This window comes from Anguilla anguilla, chromosome 8 (assembly GCF_013347855.1).
Source record: "Anguilla anguilla isolate fAngAng1 chromosome 8, fAngAng1.pri, whole genome shotgun sequence".
Classification (NCBI taxonomy): domain Eukaryota; kingdom Metazoa; phylum Chordata; class Actinopteri; order Anguilliformes; family Anguillidae; genus Anguilla; species Anguilla anguilla.
The window spans coordinates 10,458,353-10,480,104 of NC_049208.1; the positions used below are offsets into that span (position 1 = coordinate 10,458,353).

The window sequence follows — 21,752 nt, forward strand, 5'->3', positions numbered from 1 at the left end:
ATATTAGCGTGTCTCTCGTCAGCTCGCCCTGGCGTCCGAGTGAATCTCGCTTTTCTTTTTTTCTCCCTTCTGTTTTTCCGATATTTTAGGTGCAGTCTCGCGGGGCCGTGACGTTTAAAGTCGTCCCGGGCATCAAAGAGGACTCGCCAGGCCTGGAGGAGGAGGAGGAGGAGGAGGAGGAGGTAGAGATCTCTGCCGTAGAGATTATATCGGTAGTGTTACGCGCAGCGACTGAGGAGGACGGAAGGAAAAGGGCTGTCTGATCCCCTCTGCCCACCGTCTGTGGGCTTCAGTCTCCTGCTGCCCACTGAGAATTCATCTGGGGGAGTGAGAGTGTGCACATGTCTGTGTTTGTACATATGAGTGTGTGTGTGGGTGTGTGTGTGCATACGTGCGTGTGTGCATATGTGTGTGTATGTGTGGGTTGGTGGGTGGGTGCGTATGTGTGTGTGGGTGGATGAGTGGGTGTGCATGTGTGTGTGGGTAGGTGTGCACAAGTGTGTGTATGTGCTTGAGTTTGTGTTTGAGTGTGTGTGTGTGTGTGTGTGCGTGTGCATGTGTGTGTGTCTGTGTGTGTGTGAGAATGCACCGGTATGCTCAGACATTCTGGGTTATGAAGCATCAGGGGGCACAGAGGTGGGTGTTGGGGTTTAAAGTGAAAACCTGATGTCAGGTCTTTGGGTCCACCTCCTGGGATCCAGTTCTGAAGTCTAGTTTTTCACAGACATTTATCAATAACACAAGGTCCACTTTCACCCAATCCAGCGCACGCACGCTAGCATTTGGAATATCATTTGCTGGAGAACAGTGCATGTCTTTCTTGTAACCTCTTTGCACCGTACAGTGCTATGTCCAAGTGTAATTTGCCCCGAGGTTCAGACCGAATGCCAGAAGTCTGCGTTTCCTATTACCCTCATTCTTTGCAAATAGCGCTGTTATCATATCGGAGGCTCATCTTCAGCCACATATGAAGGATGAATTATATAAAACGATATAAAACGGCGTTCATTAAATGATAAATAGCATTGATGTATTTATTTACCGCATTGATGTGTTTATTTACCGTGGACTTACAAGGCCTTTGTGGAGCAGGACTTCAGAGGCACAACAGGTTTAGAAATACCTGTGATTCCTGCGCCGCTGACCGAACGCACATCTGCAAAAAACGAACAGTCGAAAAACTTTTACCAGCGAGCTCGTTCCAGTTACAGACAGTCCGCTGACACCACCCTCCCCTCGAGCCGAACGGTGCTCTCGCACGCTAGGACGTGGGTCCCGGCCCCGAAAAAACCTAGTTTGAGACCATCTCCAAGCTCGCCACGACGCCCTGGTGACGTTCCTGCACCTCCAGCTTTGATGCTGGCAGTCCTCGGGCTAATGATTTACCGTGACGTGCCTGGCGGAGGATGGAGCCGTTCGGCGGCTCGCCTGTTCTTCCTGACCCTGCGCAGAAGTTAGATTATCCTGTAACTCACGTTGAGCTTCAGAGGAGCTGCTGTCTAAGTCTGACGAGGGTGAAGTGTAGCACAGTGGGTAAGGAACTGGACTTGTACTCGAAAGGTCGCCGGTTCGATTCCCGGGTAGGGCACTGCCGTTGTACCCTTGAGCAAGGTACTTAACCGAAATTGCTTCAGTATATATCCAGCTGTATAAATGGATACAATGTAAAATGCTATGTAAAAAAAAAAGTTGTGTAAGTCGCTCTGGATAAGAGCGTCTGCTAAATGCCTGTAATGTAATGTAATGAGGGTGAAATGAAAGTAACTGTTGTTGTTTTTTTTTTTTTTAATGCGTGTTTTTGTCCGTCCAGCTGTTTGTCCGGGCCCTGTTCGACTACGAGCCTCGGGGGGACGCGGCCATCCCGTGCGAAGAGGCGGGGCTGGCCTTCGGCAGGGGGGCCGTCCTCCAGGTGGTGAGCTGGGCGGAGCCCGTCTGGTGGCAGGCCAGGCTCCACGGCAGCGCTAACCCCAGAGCTGGCCTGGTCCCCTCCAAGCAGCTCCAGGAGAGGTGAGGAGCAACGGAACCGCGACCGCGTACCGCCATCCCGCCATCCCGCCCAACTGCCGCGCACAGTACAACCTCCGGTTTTAAATCAGCTCGGGAGTTTTCCCTCTTTAAATCAGCCCGGAGTATATTTTACTCCGATAAGAGTATTTTGAATTAACACTAAAAGATTTACTGTGTCTGGAAAGTCAAGTTCCCAAACTGAAGGGGTCAGGAACTACCGGCGGTTTGTTTGGGAGGGCTTGAGGTGTGCTACGATATGCTCGTGAAAAGATATAACGCTAGCCTGCTGTAAATAACACACTTCCTTAAACTTCAGCTCTTAACCTGAACTGCCTGAGTAAACATCCAGCTCGGTGAAGGCTGGAGAGGAAGGCTGGCACGTCGAGCGCAGTAATTCCCCCCCCCCCCCCCCCCCCCCCCGCACGAGCGTCCGCCAAGCAGATGAGTAATAACGCGCGCTGATGTAAATCTCTGGACCGGACCAGCGTCTGAGAGTGGAAGCCATTTTCTGCTGCTCGCTGCTGCTCAGTTACTCGGCCGCTCCTCAGCGCGTCTGACGCCTGACACCTGGAGAAATTAACCCGCTCCAGGGGGAGCAGTTTGGAAGTCCCAAAGTGAGCAATGAGTAACGATGAACGCGGTCCAATTTGAGGCAAGCGCACAGAAAAAGTGCACAACCTTGATGGTCCATCGCACTGATGTTCAGGGGTTCAGAGTTCCAGTTGGGTTTGCTGTTGGCACCACTGGGGGGGGGCGGTGTTCGTGTATATGTATGTGAGCATGTGTGTGTGAGCAAATGGGGTTTGAACAGGCAACATAGCCTTTGATCCAGTCAACATTTGTCCTTAACTTTTTAAGTTAAGAATAGAAAGAATAGAAAAAATAGAAATTTTTTAATTTTAATTAATTCATGAAGACAGTATGGCGTTGGCTGAATTTTGTTTCATGGAAAAAGAATTAAACAAATTTAGGGGCTGGATTGTGAACCTAGGCTACTATTCTTTACTTTTCTGATGGACATTTAGGAGCTGTCTCAGAACCACATCGCGGACCAGTGTGACTGTAAGGCTGTGGTCGTTTGTGGAAATGAACTTTATGAGCACTTGTGTTCATGTTCTCATGTTATACTGTTCCACAGGAGATTTTTGCTGCAGAGAGCCACAGAATTTGTTCAGCAGAAAACATCAAAGCAGAGATCTGGTAAGCTCATGTGTCCTTCAAGGAGGACTCAAATCTGTACAGTGGTCTCTGTTTTTGATTTGGGATTGGTGCGATAGGGATTCCTATGTAGATTACCCAGAAAGATTCTCCTGTGTCCCTTTTTTCAGAGGGTAACAACAGTGGCGGGGGATAAAATCTCTAATAAGCCACGATGCAATTTGATGCAAAGGTCTTTCTGGAACTCAAAGGATTTTATATCAAAATCGCCTCATTATGTTTCTCCATTTAGCCCTCCTCTGCTCATCTGGGACTGTGATCAGGGTCTGTCTCTCTCTCTCTCTCCCCCTGTCATTCTCTCTCTCTCTCTCGCTCACACTCTCACTCTCTCTCTAGCTTTACAGAACGTTTCCACTGCGGGGCCCAGATGCGTAGTCTCTGATTGCCCTCTGGAAAGTGCTTCTTGCTTTTTCTTAAATAGCAGAATTAATGAGTTGGTCAGAGCCAGAGATGTTATAGGCTTTCCATATAAAGGCTCCATTTTGACCATTTAAAATGTTTTAGTGACTGTGAACACACTTCTGGACAGCACTGAGGCATCCGCGCTCAGCCAAATTCTTGCGGATCGGGACTGCTTTGGAGAACTGCCTCAAAAAATAAAAACTCCACCTTGTCAATTACTATCATCGTAAACTGAACCGGTGACATCAGCCCAAGAATAATAAATATTAAATTGGAATTTATTCATTTACTTGTGTTATTACAAGGTAATTATTATGTAACTCATGTAACTGCATATCTACCCCTTTATACGATACTATACTATATGAATGTTACGTGGGTTTATGTTTCAGAAAATTAACCAAGTTACTTAAAAATTCTACCCCTGATCTCACTATTAAGTCCTCTGCGCCTAATCTTTAGCAGAAGCATAAGAAGCATATCTGTTCAATTTAAAATGCGATATTTAAAATTCAGCAGATACTCTTATGCAGAGTGACGTGTGTGTGTGTGTGTGTGTGTGCGTGCGTCTTACCATATCTTATTGATTTTTTTTTTTTTTTGGAAATAGCTATATTTTATTCTAAAGTGACAAACCAGTGCAATATCTGGTTGATAGATGGCTATCAGCTTGGATACTGACTTCACAGCGGATGGAAAATTCCGCTCGTATCATCTTGGAAAGAGGCTAGCGGTAGCGGTCAGCGCCAGCAATGCTTCAATAAAACCCATCTGCTTCCTGACTGAGAGCGGAGTGACATCTGTCTGCGATCCAGGCCCGTTCGTACAGGCAGAGCTGAAGTCTTCCGGAAGCTTCTTCCATAGCAGACCTTCATAACACCGCATGCAGGTGGGCAAGCTTTTCCACCATCAGCCCGAGAGACGTTCATATAGGGTCTTTAGACGGAATATCGCTCTACCAAGAACTACCAAGCCTCAGAGTGAACTACCAAGCCTCAGAGTGAACTACCAAGCCTCAGAGTGAACTACCAAGCCTCAGAGTGAAGTATCAAGCCTCAGAGTGAACTACTAAGCTTTAGAGTGAACTACCAAGCCTCAGAGTGAACTACCAAGCCTTAGAGTGAACTACCAAGCCTTAGAGTGAACTACCTAGCCTTAGAGTGTCTTCTGACAGTGGGTCTGGTCTTCGTGACTCGACGTGTGAAACCATCATTGCAGGCTTAAAGATGAGAAGCACCCACCCAAAACAGCTCAAAAGTCATTGTCAGACATTGTTATTCAGTGTTAAGTCAACTCTTACAGAGTACATATGGTTCCTATTGGGGTTGTGTAAATAAACTGGCATTTAATTAGATCATTTTGCGTAGACTGGTCATTACTCGGAGACATTATAAGATTTGTTTATGGAAACCCGCCATTCTCGTGTCATCTGTCTCACAGATTTGATCAGGGCAAGTAGCAGGTGACTCCCTCAGGGACAACTGCTCTCTACCTCAGCCAGGTGCCACCTCCACGTAACCCGCGCCACCTGTAGGTGGGGGGGTCAGCTTCACGCTTCAGTAAAACTGAAAACATAAAAACGGGACCGTCGCAGTCTGTGGAAAAAAAAAACCAAAAAAAACAAAACAAGGCAGAGCTTCAGAGATTCCTCAAACAGAGACGGCATGTGTTTCCAATCCCCAAACACGCACGTGCTGTCCTGACGTTTGTCGCCTTGGCCCCTCGTGGCAGCACCAAGCCGTGTCTCCGACATGATTGGACGTGTCGTAGCCCGTTAGCGTCCCAGCACGGCTCCGCTAGCTTCCATCTCTGCACGGGCGGGCGTTTTTTCGGAAACCCCGGGGGCTTCCCGCGGCTTTAGGAGGACACGATGATCGGCACGAGCTTCTGTTTGATTCCGAAACATTTGTGCTGCGTTAAGCCGCTTCGTCCTCTGCCTTAAGAGCGTAAGAATGCGAGACTCCATCACGGCTCAAACGCTCAGCCCCGTCTGGGTGCTTGTCGTTCACCTGTAGTGTACAGCGGGACTCACCAGCTAATCCTTCCTGTGGGCCAGGATACTTTAAAAAAAAAATGTTGCTTGGGGCAGTACAGCACTGTTGCCTCACAGCAAGAAGGTCCTGGGTTCGAGTCCCAGCCGGGGCCTTTCTGTGTGGAGTTTGCATGTTCTCCTCCCGTCCGTGCATGTTTCCTCTGGGTACTCCAGTTTCCTCCCACAGTCCAAAGACATGCAGGTTAGGCTAACTGGAGAGTCTAAATTACCATGTAGGTATGGTGTGTATGCCCTATAATGGATTGGCGACCTTTCCATGGTTTATGCCTGCCTCTTTCCCAATGCTTATAAAAATATACTTGTTTCTTTTCAACGAACAGAGGGAAGCAATGGTGAGACTTGCTTTGGCCCTTGGGCTGCCAGTTAAATCTCCCTGGTCTGGAAAATATCCAACACTGCATCTTTTGCTCATTGGAAATACAGTATGTGTGGCATTTGTCTTCATTAAAACGGATCATTTCCTCCCAGTCTCAGTCTCTTTTCTTACCTTGCCACCGTAACACCATATACACCATATGGACACAGGGGAAAGAGGTGGATGAAAATATGTTGAAAACTCCACAGGAAACCCGACTCCCTGGAGATGAAAAGAGAGCCAACCCTAATGGAGGCAACGCTTCGTGCTTAGCGTTTAGCGGTCTGCGCTAAACTGGTAGACCTTTCCCTGTCACCCTCTCCCACTTCTCACCGTCTGTTTCTGCTTACGGCCGTCATATGTCGAATTACCACCCCGGGCAAACGGTGGCAGGGCACGTAGCACGTAATCGCCCGCAAAACCGGATGTCAGTACAGGCAGTGTGCTCCTCCTGCTCGTGTCTGTGCGAGCTCAGCTTGTGGGCTGTGGTGTGTAAAGAAGCAGCTGGCAACATTGTATTTTGGAGGACAGATTGCTGCATCAACATGGCTGTATAACACTGGGCATACCACCATTTTTTTTTAAAAGCACAGGATATCAGGTGCAATATTCTGCAGCAGCACCATTTACCTACAGTTTCAGAATGAAGCTTTGCTTTTGCTTTGATTAAATAGCCATTTCAGAGCTTGACTGTGGGTGATCTCCTGGTACTGCTTCGCATAGATCAACATCGTTCTCTGCAGATGGTTCAAAATTGATACATCATTCGGAGAGCATGTGGGTTCACTCCTAACGTTTTGGTTCAACCAAGCTTTTAACAAATTTGGGCCACATTTAGTAAGTTTTTTTATGTACGCAATTCTTTTTTTTTAAAGACATGCATGTGTGCAATAGCGCATGTGTGCACGCATTTAGGCAATCATCTGTGGGTATGTTTTTGTGTGTGTACGTGTGCATATCTATGCGTGTCTTTGAGCATGCACATGTGCGAGCATCTGCACATATGTGCACACAGGGCTTTTTGACTGCGACCGCATGCATGTTTGTGCTCTCACTGTACTTAATCCCATCCTGTAGGAGTACTGACATGCATGCTCACGAACATGCAGGCCTGCAGGTTCAGCTGTGCTCTTCTCCCTGCACTTGATTAATATGTCACATTGCAGCCATTAGCCACGTCACAGTGGCACGGACCTTCCCTTCCCTCTCCTCTCTGTTCTCATTTCCATCTCCTTGTTTACTCCTTTGCTTTCCGAGGCGCAGATGCTAATGAACACGGTATGTGACTTTTCTGTTTATACGTCCTTTCTTTCCTTTCATGTTGTATTCTCTCTTTTATTCTGACATGCTGTTCCTCTTTTAAACAATTTCCTATATTAATATTTCTGTGCTTCCGGCAGAGGAAACCGAAGGTACGGTCAAACTCGCTGTGGTTTATTGCTGCGTGGAAGTTGAACTGAATTGAACTGAATGTTTTTGTTGCCCTCGTTGCTGGAATTTGTTTTACCTTAAAGGATTCAAGTCTATAGAATGCAGGAAAAAGCAAAAGCATTATTTACTTTATGTGGTAATCGTCCTCGAACATGGGGAAGCACAAGCATGACATCACAATGATCTGAAGGGGTTGTCACGGTAACCTCATTGTGACCCTCTGTTCCGTACCTGCAGTACGACTGTAGATTCAGCCTCTCTATCCACATTATTAAGAGATTTCTGTCTCACGCTGAATTCCAGATACCTCACAAACTCATAATTATGACCTTCCAACCGAAAAAGATACACTGGAACGGTCCATTAACTTGGAATCGCAAGTCGGAAAATCTCATTCCAGAACGCCGAGTAGGAGGAAACTGAAGTCATTCAAAATGGACGAAAATTTTTTGGAAAACGCAATATCGGCCGACAACGGTTAGCTTCTGTCCTATATCTGTTTTACTGTCTCCATCGTATATAACGAAGAAACTCTGAAGCTCTCGGTGCTCAGAAGGTGTCAGAGCAAGCGGCAGCTTCTTTCCAGCCGCCATGTTGCTGGCGGTGGCTCGGCGGTAACCACTGGAACGCTCCGAGCTCGTAACTCCGAGCTGCCGAGCTCATAAAGAACGCTGCACCCGCGGGACTCTACTGGACAAACACCAGATGAATAAATAAACGTGCGGGAGGATGCAGTCACTTTGCTCGTCCTCGGTCGTGCTGATTTTTATCTCACTGCGCGGTGATGGGTGAGCCGCCTGAAGTTTCTATCCCGGGAGGGACGTTGAGTCTCTGCCATTATCTGTGAACTTCCTGTGATGGGCTAACAAACTCCCCCCCCTCTTTCCTGGCTGTCCCGTTCACCTGCTCTGGTCCTGGGATGCCGTATTGCAGAAGGAGAAGGAGAAGCAGATTATGGAGCAATAAGTGGGATCCACATAGGTGAGACATCTTGTCCTGCACCCCCAACCCCCCCCCCCCCCCCCCCCCCCCTCAGTTTTCGTCCTCAAGAATGCATTGGCTGTGGGGCAGTCAGTCACAGTCTGGCCCCAGATAGATAATGGATATACTTATTTTTATAGAAGATTCCATGCATTATCATTCTCATACAATGGCCTCAGTTGTCAGATATGTGATTGAGTCCAATATCATAAGACCACGATAATAAGAAACGCTCTTCTGTTTGTTTGCCCGGCGTGTCTACTCTTTGTGTTTATGTTCCCATAACTGCACACAGACCGTGGTATTACAGAGCTCATCCGTCTCTCTCTCCCCGTGCAGAACTTCGGATAAAATGTGAAGCTCATTTACCCATTAGCGCTTTTCCCCTTCAGGTCTGCACTGTTTGTTTTGTGTGTTTTGTACACATACCCGTGAAATATTTAAATTAATACATGGATTATTGCCTTTTTTGAGTCTGGAACTTTCTTTTCTGTATTCATTAAAAAAGACAAGTTCTTAAGCTTCTTATGACTCTACCTCCAATTATGCATGTAAAATATACTCCTCGTCATATTCAACTGATGAATCTTTTCCAACAAATCCATCAGAGCTGTGTTCCCATCAGAGTTCATTTCACTATCCTACTTCCCTGCCCACTCTTAGCCAAAGTCAACCTACAGACTGACTGTTATCATAAAACCAGCCATACAGAAGATTACAGACCAGCTAATGTTGTTATCTGGTCTGTAAAGTGCGTTGAGACGTTGATCCTTTGTGAGGAGTGTTATACAAATAAAACTGAACTGAACTGAATTTAACAGCTCATTTTTCACTTGTGGAACTAAGAGAACTCCGAAACACCGAAACTAAATTTAAAAACAGCAAGCACATTAGAGTTGGATTCCAGGTGGCACAAAATCCAGCTAAAGTACTCTTGCTTAGTGCAGAAATGCACCCTACTGTTTTGAATCAAATCCAGGCCTTAACAGACTGCAAAGCTGTTGCAGACAACCCTGCAGAATGATGCATTGTAACTGGTTATGGCAGGGCCCCACCTCTAGCCTATTTGGGGCCCTCCCCCTATATGTCATGACCCAGGATGGGTTACAGTCAGCAAAGTTCTCTCTGCCTTGTGGCATGAGAGCGCCTCCTCTGGTTGATCTTGGGTGCCTGCGGTCTGATCAGCAGTCCTCTGGAACAATGTCTGCAGCGTAAAAAGAACCTGAATTGGAAAAAATAAATATGAACTCAGAATACAGAGAATGGAAAATTACCTAAATCTACTGTAATGCAAATCAATGACCGTTAAAACCACACCCCTGGATGTCAAGAACAGCCAATGCCCCTTTCAAAAAGGCACACTGAGGAACCAGAGAGCCAGCAATCCCACAGTGCTTTGCTCCATTACGTTTTTTTTTAAACAAAGGCCGCACCCTTCTGCAAAACGCAAATATCAAGTAATAGGCTAAAGGAGATGATTTTGAAATGGAAACCAAAATGAGACACTTTCTTTAGCTTGCCATTTTCTGAATTTTGAGCCGAGATTGTTTTTTGTCCAGCCGAGGCTCTCTCTCTCGACCAATGGAACGGACCGCGGATTTTAAAGAAGCAGCGGGGCGGCCGTGCGTGTGTCGCGAGGGCCCTCCCGCTTTCTCCGAGCTCCTCCCAGCTTTTCGGAGGTCATGGCAGCGACGGGACAAGCCCGCAAACGCGATATGACATTCCTAATTTGCGAGAAGAAAAAAAAAAAGATTTTTAAAAAAGGGGGGAAATATATACATTTATAGCAAAAACAAAAACATTACAAGCTCCCTCAGCTGTGCTATTTTCAGTATAATTTGAGCTGGATACGCGATATGGTATTACATCAATCCCAAAATGGTTTTCCCAAATATGCTTTGGCTGCAGCTTTGGAAGGACTGGTTAAGGATTTTATTTTATTTATTTTTTTTTTGAGAGCTGTACCTTGGGAAGGGGGTAAACTACTTGTACGTACACCTGCACAGTACTATTACTAGAGTTTAATCAGCTCCAACAGTGTTAAATATACTCTACCAGTGTTTATGTAAATCCCAGGCTTTATTGGCATTAAAATGTACTCTGGTAGAGCTAGTTTTACACTGAATATTTTGCTGCATGTGAGAGAGGTCTCAAAGGTCTCTTCAAAACGGCACAGATCCGGACCTGTATTCATAATCCATATCTGCTGTGAGCTAAAAGGCTAAACAAATCCTATGTGCTTCTATTCCATTATATTTTATGGATTTTTTTTAAAAAACATACAAGCCAGAGCTTAAAACTAGCAAATGATATATGATTATGAAGCTTCTATTTTAGGGATATTTTCCTTATATGTGAAAGGGGGGGAGGGGAGGGGGGGCGTTGAGTCCAGTTCCCAGATTTTTCCTTAAAGTTACAGCTGGGATTGAGGGATCGAGTCAGGCATGGAAACTCGGGTGAGGACGCCGAGCACAAGCTCTGTAGCTTTTTAAGCATTCATTTTATTTTATTTCTCATTGTTTTTGCAGTGTTATCAAAATCCAAATATAAATCCTTGCGGCGACGACCTTTTTCTTCTAAAAACAACCCAGCAGAACAGGCGAAAAGCAGCCAGTGTAGGAGGAAAAGAAACTGGAAGAGGCATCTGCTCCTGAATCCAACCCGTCTCTGCAGTGGAAAAATCTGAGATGCATTCAAAATGCCATTAAAGAAACTGCTCTTATTTCCAGACCAGATTATCTAATCTACAAGCAGGTCCTCCGCCCCCCCCTAAAAAAAATAAAAACCACTGGGCTTTGAATGGCAAATCATTCTTATTGCTTAAATGGATTCCACAACCCCAAACCATCCCCCTAGCCCTTTTAATCACAAATTCAGGCAGTTACAGTAGATTCTGTGTAGATGCACTGCAGTAATGAGGATCTCTGTAAGGTTCATTATACGGATTGATTTTCCAGATTGGCTGGTTGAAATTTATAAGATGTATAGTCTATTGAAAACGGGGGTGATTTATTCCGTATTCGATTACGCCTATCTTGTTCAAACAGATTTTTTTTTTCTTCTGTGCAGCCTTAAGAGTGCAAAATACATTATTTTAACTGGATCATTATTTTTGCGGTTGTGTAGTTTAACGTCATTGCTGTACAAGCCAGGTTGTATTTCACTGTTGTATTGACGTCTGCTTCTGTCGTTTTGCGTGGGATTGTAGTCAGAGCTGCTTTGATTATTAGTCGAATGCAAGATGACATAGTGGTGATGCATGGGCATGGCGACCCTAGGAAGTGACCCTTCTGGGAGAGCGTCAAGCACCTCGTGGCTCCAGCCAAAACAGCCGTTTGGCTGCCGTGGTTGTGGTCCAGCTTAGGCGCGGTCAGAAGTCTGCAGTGATTGGTTGAGATGTTGGAGCTACAGTTGGGAATGGAGGTGTGATTGGTTGAGATATTGGAGTGGCAGTTAAGCTGTTAGACATTATTGGTTGAGATGTTGAAGTTCTACAGATTAAACCAGTGTTCTGAGTACTCATTCCTCTGGGATAAGACCAAAGTGGGGAAAAAAAGCTAATATTGTTTGTGGAGTTGGGGATTGGGGTGGGGAGGGGAGGGTGAGGGAGGTGGGATTCGGTTTCTTGGCTAAAGGGGCTCTGGGGAAGGTTTTTAGTTCCAGGCAAAAAGGCCTGGTTATGCTGCTGTTCTCTGCCTGTCAGCCTGTGAGGACAGATAGAGGAGCTTCACTCCTCCACATCACCTCTAATGAATTTACAACACGTCCGCTTTAACGGCCGTCCGAGAGACGTGCTTTCCTTGTCAAACAAACTCTGAGTTTTAAACACGCTCTTGGGGATCGGGGGGAAACCGAATCTGTCACCAAACTCTGAAGGAACGCTGCCAGGCCTGGTGGACTGGCGAACAGCCCCCTCCCCGCCCCACTGCTATGTGAAGTCCCATCAGAGAGGGTCATTTTTATACCAAAACCATTCATCTCCCAGGGGTGTATTTTGTGGAGTGGATCAACTTTTTTGAATCTTGGCCAAATAAGGAAGACAACATGATGCACAAAAATATAGCACCATCACGGTCTCTAAGCACTTCACAGTGAAGGGGGTAAGCTCACCTCAACCAAGGTAGCACCAACCAGGGTGATGCTTGACATCCGATTTGCAACAGAATGCTCACCACACATCAGCAGAGGTGGAGAACAGGGAAACATTGAGGTAGTCATGTTGAGGGATGAATGATCTACTCAGATGACTCTGTGGGATCCTCAACTAGGAACTCAGACCTTCACAAATCAAAGGCCTTCTGTAGAAGGACCCACTACTTCCTGTTTTTACTATGCTGGACCAAATGGGTGAGGGGTCCTCAGCTATCGAGGGAGAAGCTTTCTCTGAGGCTCTCTGCTAGTCTACTTTTGCCTGTGGGGCTTCTTATGTGTCCGTTAGTTTATCTTTTTTGGCTTGGGTTTTTGTGTATGTGTATGTGTTTGCCTGTGCATGTGTGCGTGTGTTCATGCCCAGTCTAGTTTTCTGCTGTTTCTCAGGATGGAGTTGACAGGCGAGTGTGTAGGCTGCATTCATAGTCGTTACGCTCTTGGGGGTGCGTGTGCATGTCCTTGTTCGTGGGCAGATTTTACATTTCCTGTTTGGCCCAAAGATGCTCTGTCCGGTGGTAATCCTTCAGTGTGGGTTTCTGTGGTCTATACAGCAAAACAGCTGCAGAGAGCATCAAAGGAATCTCAGTCAGAGTACCGGCTGTACTGTGGAACTGTGGGCCATTGGAGAGTACAGCAGAAAGGACTGCACTGAAATACCATGACTTTAGATTCCGAATAGGTTTGAAAAGAGCCTCATCTGTCCCTGTTTTTTGGCGCTTGTCCATTGGTTTGCGTGTCTTCTTCATTTAATACCCCCTTTGTTACTTCGGTTAAGTCATTTAGCATGAGCCGTGAGCCTACCCACAATGCCCCTGAGCGCAACAATTTGTTACCCTGAGAAAGACCCTTGTCTGTCTCTCAAGGAAAAAAAAGGAAGTAAAAAGAAACTGTCTTTTCATATCCACTAATGCGGATACCAAGACTACAGATGTTCAGTAATTTCATCCTGGACTGGACACGTTTCTAGGCTCCCTTCAACTCCACCTGCCTTGGTTAACGAGCGTTGATGATCCCTTCCTCCTCGGACTATGATGTATTTTCTGGAAGGAGCCAGGCCACGAGGAGACGTTATTACTTAATTTCTAATCTGAATGGGTCTGTCTGAAGGCATCAGAGTCACTTCTGCAGGGGCCGTTTTACAGTGGCCTTTAGAGATCAGGAGCAGAGATTCTTTTTGTTATTAGCCACTAGAGATGACTGAAGGACAGGAGCCCAAACCAAGCAAACTGATTGGCTCTGACAGTCAAATTAAATGTACAGTTTTGGCTCGCGTGAATCAATTCCACTTCTGGTTAAAGCATGTCCGCAGAATGACTGCATTGACTCATGGTGGAAACACGTATGACCTGGCCTTGCCTTGTGCAGGGACTCGAGCTAAATTTTTACTTCGCTCGGCAAAAATGACATATTTTTACCTGACGCACAACACTTTCTCTCGACGTCGCACACCTGTAGAAGTCTGTCATGTCACAGACACCGTCATACTTTGTCGTACAGTGTGACTGGGTACTTCACAAATGTAAACAAATGGCGAGGAGTTTGGAGTCTCGTTACCATAGGGACAGCAGAACCCTCCCCGTGGGCCCATGCATGCTCAGTGTTACCAGAAAAGGTTGGTAAAGGTTGGAGTTCACCATGATTCCAAACAAGGCCCTAAAAGCTGAACACGGCTTGTTTAATTCCTCGCGATGTCATTATCTATGAATGAGACTCTTCAGCGACGGACTCCACCGACTTCACCTTTAACCTTGTCTCACCATGTTATCGTTTTGAGTTTCATTTATTTTTATAGATGCAGGAGCGTGTTACAGGACCATATTTATTTTAGTATTGTCGAGGTAAGCACCCCCTTTTACTGTAAGACACTCTTAAGTGAGCAAATGCCAGGATAAACAGACTGGATTAACCTCTGTAGGCCTGTATCTCAGGTTTTACCCCGATATAGCCTGGCTACGTCCTACTCTGCTAGAAAACTTTCACTTTTCAACCAGAAGTGGCTGGGTTTTCAACCTGAATGCCCAGACGGCATTTCACTGACTTTTCACCGCAGAAATGCTCACTGGGAAGATGTCACATGAATGTGGGTGGCACTGTGGTATAGCAGTTTGGGAACCAGGTTTGTAACTCAAAGGTTACAGGTTCCCAGCAGTGCACAGATGGTGTGCTGATGAGCGAAATATTTAACCTGAATCGCTTCAGGAAATATCCAGCTGTGTAGATGGACTACATGTAAACAGTTAACATTTTTCCATGCAAGTGTCAGTCACTCGTGAATTAGAATAAGTGCATCTGCTGAAAGTAAATGCAATCCATTATCTTTTATTAAACATTGTCAGCTTTCTGGAGCTCGCCATCCATTTCCAATCAAGTCTTAAAGCATGTTAACAGCCTCTCAGCATTGTGGCACGCATTAAGGGGATTAGTTGTTCTTTCTACCACAGTGACACTCCAGCTTCTTACATCATAAATGTTTGTGTTGTGTGAAAGGGCCTGCTGCGTTGTGAAGAACCACAACGGGATCTATGTTTTCTTCAGCCAACATCGGTTCTAGACAGGAACAAACGTAGTCGCAAACTACACACATCTCTCCATCCTTCCGCAAGGTTGTTCACTGCGATCCGTATCTCGAGCTTGGAACTCAGGTGTCGAGACATCTTTGTTATGACATCTCCGAGGTTCCGACGATAATAAACCAACCCCGGCCGACAGAAACCGTTACGTAGCCAAAGCGAGCGGCCAAATATTCCAGCGAAAAGACGTTACCCTCCCCGCATAAAATCCCGATTTCACAGCGCGGTTGACTGTTGTTTATCGGGACGAAATAGCTGGCAGCACATTAGATTTGCAGTGAGTTATGTGGCAAGCATTCATGCGCTGTGTGACCCCTCCTGCAGCCAGACAACATACCAGATGCTAGACAAGATGACAAGACACATGGATTGCATCAACGGTAAAGATGGAAAATTGGCATGTGTATGAAATAAACAGAAGCGCAGAGGAATGTGCAGAAATAGTTTTTGCACATCACTGAAGTGCTGGATAGTCTGATCCCTGAACATACATGACAATACCATGTGTAATGAACTCCATTCACTTCAGTACATTTGATTTAGCATTTCATTGAGCAGAAAACATGTAATACTTGTTTGAAATGAAGTAATGAATTAAAAAAAAAAAATTTATGCACAAGGAGTTACACAATCACACACTGCACACACACCATGCAAAGGCGCACACACAATGGCTTTACAATTTTTACTACTGTGATTGTCTTTTTCCTAGTTTTTTTTAATTTATTTTTTTTAAATCTTGCCTTCTGTAATCTTTATTGTCTATAATTTATTTTTATTTTTTAAAAATCCATCCATCTGCAACCATGTTTTATGTGCTGCTGTCTGTCTTGGCCAGGACACTCACAAAAGAGATTTTTTTAATCTCAATGAGGTCCTCCAGGTTAAAGGATTATCAATAAAACACATTCACACACACATACCATACACATACACATGCTCTCTCTCTCTCTCTCAGACACGCACACACTCTCTCTCTCTCATATGCACACACACACACACACACACACACACACACACTCTTTCTCTCTCTATCACACACACGCACACAGCAGGGCACTTAACCGCTGTTTCTTGATTGACAGCTGGCCTGCGGAGGAGCTTCCGCCTCAGCAGGAGGAACTGGAGGGCGGGGCTTTGCGAGTGTGGGAGGAGCAAGTGCTACGACCTGGCCGACGCCCCCACCTACGAGGAGGTGGTCCCCTACCGCAGGCAGCCCGAGGCCCCATACAGACTGGTGCTCCTGGTCGGTGAGTATGAGCCTGCAGCCTGGGTCCTAATCATGTAGTCCAGTGATATGCCCTCTCAGTGGGAGGATAGCCAATAGCCCGCTGGGCTTTTGTTCTCCCTGTGACATCAGCAGACTAATTCAGACCCGAGAAACCAGGCGAGGCCAGCTAACTGTGTAATTAACTGCTTTAATTAGGAGTGGCCAGTAACAACAAAATCTGTACACCCTGCAGCTCTCCAAGGCTAAGAGTCCTCAGTATTGGACTAATACTCTACATGGCCAAAAGTATGTGGAGACCTGACATCCAACATTTCATCCAAAACTATGGGCATTGATATGGAGTTCGTCCACCCTTTGCTGCTACAACAACCTCCACTCTTCTGGGAAGGCTTTATACTAGATGTTGGAGCATTTCTGCAGGGATTTGCTTCCATTCAGCTAGAACAGCATTAGTGAAGTCGGGCACCGATTGGGCGATTAGGCCTGGGTCGCAGCTGGCTTTCAAATGGATCCCAATGGTGTTGGATGGGGTTGAGGTCGGGGCTCTGTGCAGGCCAGTCAAATTCTTCCACATCGTTCTCAACAAAACCATTTCTATATGGACCTCACTGCGTGCCTGTCATGCTGAAACAGGAAAGGGCCTTCCCGAACTGTTGGGGAAGCACAGAATCGTCACAAATGTTATTGTATGCTGTAGCATTAAGATTTGCCTTCACTGAACGAACGAAGAGGCCTAGCCCAAACCATGAAAAACAGCCCCAGACACCTTTGGTCATATAGTGTATGTACTCTTTTAAAATCAAATTAACAATGGATGTTTTACTGTGTGAATACTGAAATAGAGGACTTTTATTTACAAGGTCATGGTTAGATGTGGTTAAGATAAGAGCTTTCTGCTGTGTGATCTGATCTTAACTATGACTTTAAAACGTAGTTTAAGTTTAATCTCAGTGACTGCTAAGCATTTTCAGAGTAACACAAAAGGGACGCCTGTCTATATTAGTTTGATCTGATTAAAGACAAACTGCAAAGCAGATGAACAAGAGATAATAAATGTGTTTTTGTTTTCTTTAAGGATTGTGAACAATAACCTTAAATACTTTCATATCTGCCCATAGGAAGAGTAGTATTTGAGAAGCAAAATTTTATAACATGTACAATATACACATGAACACACACAGAAACAAATACAGACACTTACATACAGTACCACACACACACACACACACACACACATGCGTGAGCACACACACACACGCACGCGTACACACGCACACACACACATACACGTACGCACACGCACACACACACACCAAGTGCCCGTTTTCCCACGCACGTCACAGGCTCTCCCCATCATTCAGCGCAGTGTAAATATTTTCCAGCGGGTTGGGTTATTTGGAGGACACCTATGGGTAATTTCACGTGCACTGACCCAACAGGTCTGCTTCACCCTCCGCTGACTCCCTCCCCGCTCCCCGCGGGGGGAACGTATCGCACGGCTTTTGTTTGCGATGTCGTTAATTTGCGAGAGGCCAAACGAGGCAGGAAAGCGGGCCCGTTTGTCCAAACACTGAACCGCCAGCTCTGGAGGCAGGGGCAGGGCCGCTTGCTCATAGCCACGGCTTTTCCCTGCGTAGAGAAATCTTTGGCGTCCAGCAAAGCATAATCTGCGGGCACCAAAGCGGAACAGAGGAGAAAAAATGGGGAGATAGTTCAATGCAAACAATGTGGGATGACCCTACGTGCGACTGCTAGCTCAAGCCCAGCCTAATGACGGGGAGCAACAAACAGGCCAGGACCCTGATGTCCATGGATACTGAACAATGGCAGAGCACCCGGGCTACTACTGGGCTAATCCACAGCGTCAGTTGAGTAACCACAGCTCGTGGGTTTGTGTACATCCGTTCAGGATCCAAAAAAGGACAACAGCCTTCCCTACGGCTTTCGACAACAATGCAACGCTGGCGTCGGGCAATCAGCGAAGCGTTTGCTTAGTTCAGTAAGTTTTCGTATCACTCTATTTTCAATTCTCACAATTCCAAAGAAACGCGGCCTCTGTGCACACAGTCGGCCTTTATGTGGTCCCCGCAGAGGCATTCTCAGGCAACATTTTTTTTGAAGTGCGGCTTCATATAAAACGTCAGTTTTTGCCGGATCGTGCTAGAGCTTGAGTTTGAGCTCAGTTAAGATGCCCCCCCCCCCCGGGGCGGGAGGTTTCGGGGAGACAGACTTGGCCCCGCTCTGGGCCCTCAGCAGTAACTGCCTCTGATCTGCTCAGAGCTCGGGGCCGGCGGTTTTGAAGTTCAAATGACACAAGCGGGCTCTCTAAGGAAGCCGGTGATCGAGTTCGACACTTTGACCAGCAGTTGTTCAACACAGCAGCTCGTAGGAACGCCACTACATTTAAAAAAAAAAAGTGGAGGGGAACTCCGAATGCAATTGAGAAGATAAAAAAAAAAAAAGAACTTGCTGGATTGGTGTTGGAAATTTTCTGTCAAATTAGGTTTTGTAATTGCTGAACGGTCACTGTACCACAGGCTTAGATATTTAACAAATAAAACAGCTCACAGCTTTTCTCATTTGGCAGAGAGTGGCTAAGCCTGGAGTCTCTAAACTTAATAGGCGTGCGATGAAATGTTGAAATGATGAAATGTTGAAATGATGAAATGATGAAATGCGCAATATATTAAAGGTGGTAACATGGGTCAGCGTGCAGATGATGTCATTTGTGGAATCAGGGTAGGGAAGCTGAGAAGTTGTGAGGGAGTTCATTTTTTAATCCAACAGCAAAGCGTCAACACAGATTTTTTGGCTCGTTCCGGCGTAACCCAGAGAAACCACGCAGCCTGGTCTCGTACCAACAGCTCCTGTTGCGATTCGATTGAGGTCCACCCGCTGTGCTCCGCCAAGACAGACGAGCGGTCGTAAAAAAAAAAAAACACTCACCCGAACTCACCAGCACTGATTTCAAGGTCTACAGCGGACTGTGTCGTAAAACTGCAGCGCCACATCATTGCAGATATTTCAGGCGATAAGCAGGCCTTAGAAAGGTCCCTACAGAGACAACAGTTTCTTAGACGCGGCAGAAATGGCTCCCAAAAATCTCTGCTCACACACGGCTGCTGTTCTGAGATCGATCAGCGCTCGGCAAAACTTTCAGAATTAAATCAACTCTGAGTTAGTACCTTTTTTCCGTGATAGCGTACATATGTCCCCTGTTGGATTCATATACAATGGACTTGAATTAATACTGGAGATTTTACTGTGCAGTCTCCCCCAAGGGTGGCCGAATTTGACCGAGAATCAAAAAATGGAAATAATAGCACAGGACGAATGATCTATTACACGGACAGCTTTGTATGAACTATTGCAGAACTATGAACTATTATGATGACAGTTCATGATGAACACCCCCACCCCACCCCCCACCATCATCACCACAACTATCCTGCACAAATTCTGATTGGGTTCCTTTTGTCTTTCATCCAAACCTTCTCCTCTGGACCGCACCAAGCGCGGCGGGAGAGACTCCCTGGCGTAGCGGCGTCCGGCGTTTCATCTCCCTCCCCGCCGTATGCACTCGCCGTGAGAAGGGACCCGCGGCGAGGCGAGGCGAGCCCGAGGCCGTTTCACGCGAGACTGAAAGCGACGCGGCGTTTCGGGCGTCCCGGCCGATGCTGACGGGGTACGGCGGCTCGCGGCGGCGGCGGTGGTTGGGGTCACCGCTGTAGGCTGACTCAGGATGTTTGGCCAAGTGCAGAAACGTGCCCCCGTTCCCCCCCCCGCCGTCCCCCAGAGGCAGATTGCGGGGTCTCTTTAAGTTACCGTGCGCCCTGGAAGGACTGCTGTGCCTGGCGCGGTAACGTGGCTTTGGGGAGGGGGGGGGGTAAGGGTAACTCCGGAGTGCCCCGATACGCGTTTCGGGAGGAACGCCTGACTCCCAGGCCGCAGATAGGAGTCAGTATTTTACGCCGCGCGTTAGTCGATCTCAGCGATAGGAAAAGCAGCTGCTCCAGCAGGGCTTCGTTTTTTTTGGGGGGGGGGGGGGGGGGGTGGTGGGTGGGGTGGGGGTTCCTCCTGAAAACAGAGCAAATGTGTCTAGACAGGCTTTGAGTGGGTGTATGCGCACGCACAGCAAAAAACTCTTGAGTGTCAAATCAACTTTGATAGAGTACTTTTAACTCTAAAAGAGTACATATTGTCCTGACTGGACTGTGTGTGTTTATGTGTGTGAGCGTGCATGTGCGTGTTATACATCCATGCACATGAGCAAGATTGTTAGAACCTACATTGCAGGTAAAAAAATATACTGCATCAACTCTGATGTCTGAACACTAAAACACAATCCCCACACAAGACAAAAAAAATTATTAAAGAACCTATAAAGTCAAGAGATACTTTATAAGACTTCCACGTGCAATGCAGACGACTGACAGACCTGTTCCAACCAAGATCCCTCGTATACTGAATAGTGCATATTTATCATGGCATTTGCAAAACTGACTAACAAAATGAAATGAATGCTGTTTAACTGCATTTTATTGTTTTAACGGTATATTATTACCTGTCTAATGAGTAATGAGCACTGCTATTAATTTGTAAAAAATATAAATCATTCTGGCTTTGTTCCCCAGGACCCAGGGGAGTTGGTGTCAGTGAAATGAAAAGGAGACTGCTGATCTCTGACCCCCAGCACTTCGGCGTAACCGTCCCGTGTAAGTTAGTACTTCCGGGTCACCGTTCATCTTTGGCACTTTGGTGTAATCCTCCCGTGTAAGTCAATACTTCCAGGTCACGGTTTGTCTTTGGCTGCTGACTGAAAACACCTGTTTATGTTCATCTGGGCCCACCTAACGCTGAGCACTGAGCTTTTATTATGGATTTACTGGAGCTACCTTTGCTACATGTAACACTATAACCACAAAACCCTTTTACTGCTGAAGGGAATATACTGTCACTCTACATCTGGAGCTTACTATCACACTTAACATTATGCTGTACTGTACGTTGATGTACCGCCAACATCAGCTGTGACGCTGTGATAACTTGGTATCATTTCTGCGTGCTGCCAAATACCTTTAGAGGTGGAGGATCCAGGTTCAAACAGTAAAAGTCCTTCCCAGTATTTTCTTCCAATCCCCTGGGTTTGCTAATTGGCACAGTTTGTCAGCCTGGAGGTTTTACTAAAGAGTGGAATCAGCTGGCTGAGTTCATGGGTGGAAGAAACACGTGGCAGGACTTTTATTTTCTGATCCCTGGACTTCCCACCTCTGGCTCTGGATATGAGGTGTGCTGAATACCTATGAAACGTAATGTAATCAAGTTCACAGCCTGACCCTTGACCCTTGACCTTTC

The 21,752-nt window shown here is 46.3% G+C and overlaps 1 protein-coding gene across 1 annotated transcript in view; it reads left to right on the plus strand.

Annotated features, from left to right (window-relative positions):
• Positions 1–21,752, plus strand: part of LOC118233571 (MAGUK p55 subfamily member 7-like) — a 62,835-nt gene that overhangs the window by 34,544 nt on the left and 6,539 nt on the right. The window contains exons 8-13 of the mRNA XM_035429330.1: positions 90–182; positions 1,811–2,007; positions 3,146–3,207; positions 8,400–8,447; positions 16,252–16,416; positions 21,032–21,112. Coding sequence (XP_035285221.1) covers positions 90–182; positions 1,811–2,007; positions 3,146–3,207; positions 8,400–8,447; positions 16,252–16,416; positions 21,032–21,112 — 646 coding nt within the window. The remainder of the gene's footprint in view (positions 1–89; positions 183–1,810; positions 2,008–3,145; positions 3,208–8,399; positions 8,448–16,251; positions 16,417–21,031; positions 21,113–21,752) is intronic.